At 41.4% G+C, this 5,694-nt stretch overlaps 1 protein-coding gene across 1 annotated transcript; it reads right to left on the minus strand.

Annotated features, from left to right (window-relative positions):
• Positions 1-264: 264 nt before the first annotated feature.
• On the minus strand, positions 265-1,347 carry LOC104221454 (uncharacterized). Its single transcript, XM_009772526.2, has one exon. It carries the CDS (start codon positions 1,136-1,138, stop codon positions 476-478), a length of 663 nt encoding a protein of 220 aa, XP_009770828.1. The 5' UTR covers positions 1,139-1,347; the 3' UTR covers positions 265-475.
• Positions 1,348-5,694: the final 4,347 nt, after the last annotated feature.

Raw genomic sequence — 5,694 nt, forward strand, 5'->3', positions numbered from 1 at the left:
CTTGTATCCTAGAGCACTGAGAAGTATAGAATATTTGAATTAGCGATTACTATCCTTTTCCAATTAACGTTATTTAACGATTGGACCTCCAGAGAGCACTCACCGACACTTGAGTATTCAAATGGTTACCTATGCAACTCAGCGAAATTAAATATGTCGGACCTGTCATTACGTTGTGTTCTTTTCTTATCTAAAAATGAATTATATAAGATCGTCTTCGACTATGAAAATTGCAGTTATTGTAACTCGGGGGTAACTGAAATACAAGGCATAAGGTTCACTTTTTTCTGTTCTGAATTATTAAAGCTAAAAACTGTCAGATTACATGGTTCTTGAGACTATACAAACGGAATTAGTCTCTGGTACATTACACGAAATGAAAGCATATCCTTGCAATAAACATTAATCTAGATCCAAATGAAATAAAATAAAAAGTAAGGAAACACTATAGAACATCTTTACATAATTTCTGCTTTCACCTCTCTAGTCTTCCTTTGTTAAGGGAAAAAAGAGGTGGTAGTGCATTATTTTTAGCCTGTGTGCAAATTGGCACATTAATCAAAGGTCTTACACTAATAGTTGCTGATCTAGATCTCTCCAACCTTTTCTTAATCTTGTTCACATGCTTCTCTTTGCTTTCATCTGTTGTAGAAATTTCAGAATTCGAGCTCGAAGAAGAGGAAGGTGATAAAGAGGAAGGTCTTTGCTTTTGCTTTTTCAATCTCAATAACTCTTTCCATAAAACGTTACATGTTGGTGGCCTAGGAGATGGATCCTCATCAATAAACCAATTTGTTGGCCTATTCATCTCTTCTTTACCTTTCACCTCTGTTTCAGTCATTATTTCTTCTGTTTTGAGACTAATCTTGTTGAGTTTTTCAGAATGGTATATTTGCCAATACGGAAGTAACTTACCTTCAAAAATTAGCTCATCGGCCGTGGTCATGTTTCCGCTTGTAAAATTGCTGGATAGGAACTCAAATTCTGCTGCATTAAGCTCTTTTTCGCATTTTTTCTCTACTTGAGAATTTGGACTTGTGGATATGAAGTTTTTCTCATCAAGAAAGTCTGCAGAGAACGAAATCCGGGGACTCGATTTCGGTTCAACAGATGTAGTGGCAGTTTCTAAGGACACCATATTTGATCTATCAGTAAAGAGAAAATGGAGTTGGCTAAAGGGGAGGAAACTGGGAGTGTAGTGTGTTGTTGAACTATATATTGAACTCTTTTTAAGGGTATATGTAGGCGTAGTAGTAAATATTTGGACGGTGAGAATATTTAAACTAAGTGGTCTGGTGAAGGAGAAACAAATATAATGAGCTATTGATGTATTTTAAAAATATGGGAACAGCACATGGACAACTTTTGGAACTGAAAGAGAGCTGTTCTCAACGTGGAATCTCATTGTCTTTAAAGGATTCAATTAACAAACTGCGTACATACAAAGACAATAAGTAGATACCAGCTCTCTCTTCCAAGTTAATTGTTGGTTGTCCCCTTTTCAATTGGAGTAATAAACATTTCTCATTTGTTAGTAGCGTGGCGTAAAAGTTAATGAAAAAAATGCTAAGTAGTAAGTATTTTTTTTTCCTCATATGTTTAAGCGTTGGTGACAAAAATATATATTTTGTACTGGTTGATATCCGATAGAATAGCCGAGATGTGCTTAAGCTGACTTGGATTGCACCCTTTTTTTAAAAAAGTTACTAGTATATAGTAGTTAGTAGTGACAATTAGTCACAGAAACAAACGCTTTGATTAGCAGTTTGACCATACATATATAACTCTAGCAGAGATCATAATGACTTGGGAGAAGTCCCAGGCATCATGTGGTCACATGAGACTAATTTGTAGACCATGTGATCCTGCACTTCCCAACAAAATCAAACAGAACATGCAGATCTTGGCTCTTCACAGAACTTCCCTTTAAAAGGGCTTCGTGTTATAATAAGCTGGTTTCTGGTGTAATTTGTCTCACCTGGGAAGGGATAGTTGGAAAAAATATCTACCCGTAGTCGATAATTTGCGGGGCGGGGTGGGTTAAAAATTAAAAAAACTACTATGCGGGACGAGTTGAAATTTTGCTGGTTAACTCAAATCAGCCACGCATACGTCCTGCCCAATTGCCATTCCTATAATAGATGCAGGGCATATGTTAAGAACTTCTATTGCTTAAGCATTGTTAATTACATGTAGTCTCACATCATTTATCTTAACATGGTTTGATATAATTATCAAGTGAGAGTAAATTTTATTGAGGTAATAATGTCCCTTAGCAGTGTTTACAATGTGGTAGATATCATGTCCTGTTCCTGGGAAAGCTTTCATAGGTGTTATGACAAATTTTACTTCTGTTTTTAATGGGACAGAGTATCTTGCACAATGCACATAATGGCTCTACTTAATACTTGATTATAATTATAGAGTTTTAACAACGGTCCTATCATCGAATATACAGAATATGACCTAGGGAAACGAAAAGAACATGGTGACTTACTAAATTTATAGTGTAGTCCAAATAATTGATTTGTTATATGAGAATTCGTTACGAAAAGTATTTTGTACTCTTGACTGAAACAACGTCTTATTCAGGTTATTTATCTGTATAAATAATTTTCAGAGGAAAATGTTCCCCTCACTTAAAAAATAGGATAAATTACAATAAACAACCCGATAATATGTGTTTACCCTCAAAATCGGATAATAATTGAATTTGTAAGTGATTTTAAGGATACGTGGACTAATTTGACACAAAGCGGTAAAGTAAACTGCAATTGAAATGATCAATGATAAAGTAAATTCTAACCACACAAATTGAACAATTATAGTCTTGGGAGGTTAACTGGATGCACTTCGATCGATATCAAGACACATCTAAAATAAGAGCTCTAAAGAGAAAATAATATATTGCTTTAGAATGCGTGTTATATCATGTCCTTTACAAGTAATCAGACCCCCTTTATATAGTAGGGGAGTCCTACTTTAGGTACAATTCTATAAAAGGTAAAAATCTCCTGATTTGTTGATTTGTCGGTTCCTTATTGATACGTGCCGAGATTCCCGCCGCAATATCCGACGGGTCACGAATATTTCGGCCTTCTGTTATTTCGGTCTTCTGTTGGTTACACTGATAACGTTTCCTTGAGCTCTTTCGGGTCAGGGTCGATTCCGGGATCACCGATTCAATGTTCTTGAGGATGGACACTCTGATCTCGGGTTATGGCCCAGTGGGACCAGGGGTAGATCTTCAGTCCCTAATATTCCAAACCCGATCTATCATGCCGCAGACGAGCCCGGTTTCTACCCTATACATATAGTTCCCTCATTTTTCAGAGAGTAGACGACGAGAAACGACATGAGCTCCCGATTCTCACCTCGATATCATCCGATAGAAAAGACAAAATAAACGAAACGTCGCGTCAGTCAAGTCTTAATGGCCTTAAATCCTCGTCAGTTGCCGGTCAGCCACTCATGGATGCGAACCGTCATTTGAAAACTATAAGTACCCCTTTTTCATTCATTCAAACTTTACTTCCAAACTCTCTACCCTTGCTCCTTAGAAATTTCTCTATTTTCTAGCACTTATACTCTAATATTTTTAGATCTTTTGTGAAGATTTTCGCTCGTCTTTATCCCAAATCATCAAGCGTACTGCTCTAACTACCTTTTCTTCTTTTCTCCTCAATTTTAAAAAGAAACGGCAAAGACTTTAAAATTCCCCAAAAAGAAACTATTTCTACATCACGGCTGGCCGCTGAGGAGACCGTTCCACGTACTGCTATTGAGGAACCAGCGGCGGAACCCCCTCTGAGCACGTTCATCCCTGTGGGTGCTCGGTAACCCGCCAATTTTAAGGTTGAAAAACCTTTATCCGTACCGGGCCGCTGTGAGAAGGTCTCGAGGTACATCTGCTCGATCATAGAAGATATTCTCCCTACGGTCAAAAAAGATGCAACTGGGCTGACAAGGACGTGGTAGTTCCCGGGCCTGATGAAGATATCACCACCCACGTCGAGGGATACTTAAGTGTTTACACTTATCCCTTTACGCTGGGGCCATTGGACCCGGACATCATCGACTTCTGCAAAAGGTACGAGGTGTGCCTGGGTCAGATTTACCCTTCGTTCTGGAGGATCATCATCCTTCTCCTGTTCTTCGTGAGCAAGATCGATGGATGCTCGTTCACTGTCGACCATCTTATGCGCCTATACAGTTCCCGACTCTTGGGGAGGGGGGACTGATCAAGCTTGCACGTCGGGATAGTAAAGCCCCATTCTCGAGCATCGATGAAGATCGGGATCAAGGCTGGCTAGGCCGTTTTGTCCGAATGAGAACCTCGGACCTGATCCCAGTAGAGTACATGCCTTTCCACGAGAAGTGGAACACAAAACGTAAGGTTGTTTTTCCAAAATTTTATTTTATTCTCTTTTCCTTCTTTCTTATCGGTGCTTAGTGGTGGTGCAACTGTTTCTCGGGTCCCGAATGCAGTTCTTCGACTCAAGGAGTGGGTCGAGGGCATTGTGTCACAAAAGGCATATTCCGAGCGTGATGGTGCGAACTTTCGAAGGGTCGGTGGGAGGCCCGTTCTCATGGTGAGATTCCTTTCCTAAGTGAGTAATATTTGGGTCTTTTTATGTTGCTGGGTTCATATTTGTTTCGTTTCCCTTTGTTGGTTTATCTAAGGATATCGCAAAGAGGCCTTCATGTGGTGATGAGGATTGTCCCGTCGAGTCCCTTGCTCCGAGACAGGGTGAGGAGAAGAAGAGAAAAAGGGCTCTGAGTTCTTCGAACTCGGAGAAGAAAAAACTGAGGAGGAGGCTGGTGTACAAATCCAAAGAAAGAACCTATGCCTGAGTGCCCTCATCGGACTCACTCCACCGGCTGAGGGACGAGTCCGAAGAAGAAGAAGAGCTTCATCTGGTGGCTCGAGAGCCGTCACAACTTGAGGGGCAAGGGGCCTCCGAAAGAGTAAGAGGCGACACTAAATTCCTCAACTCAAGGAGGTCGATGAGGAGGTCGTGACCGAGGCTTCCGAACCAGAAGGAGGCGAGGCCGTTTTGCCTCTAGTTAGGGAGGCCGACGAGGAGGCCATGGCCGATGCTTCACTGGCAGTGGGCAATGCCCCGAAAGATGCACTCGGTGTGATAGACCTCTCCGAGTTGCCTTCATTCACTGAGTCCATGATTAACGAGGCTCAGATGCTGAAAGGACGCCCCAGCGAGGGGTCCCAAGGGGTAGCATACCCCTTTCACAGTTTTTTTGACAGCGTAGACTCTACCGCCACGGAGGACGTCACCAGGTTGGGTGACTTACCGGTGCCAAGGAAGAGCCCATCTTTGGGAACAAGCAGGCCTTCCTCAAGTCCGAAACTAGTAAACCAGTTTTTAGCTTCGAGTGCGAATCCTGACCAGAAGCGGTCTGTAATCATGTCCATTCCGGAAGATGCCCAGGTTCTCTCTGCCCCGTAGGGGCGGCCAGTTACCTTCGGTGCTTGGTGACCGAGGAGGACCAAGCCAAGATGAACGAGGTGGACGCGCCCTGCCTGTTCAACGAAGCACAATAGGCGTTAAATCGGATAACTTTATATGCCTATCGATGACTTCTATTCTTTCCTTAGATTAAATTGTAGATAACCATAACTTTTTTCTTTGCGTTTGTAGGTCTCGGTGCTTCATCACGAGACTTTTCTTCAAT

Source organism: Nicotiana sylvestris, chromosome 6 (genome assembly GCF_000393655.2).
Source record: "Nicotiana sylvestris chromosome 6, ASM39365v2, whole genome shotgun sequence".
In the NCBI taxonomy this organism is placed as follows: domain Eukaryota; kingdom Viridiplantae; phylum Streptophyta; class Magnoliopsida; order Solanales; family Solanaceae; genus Nicotiana; species Nicotiana sylvestris.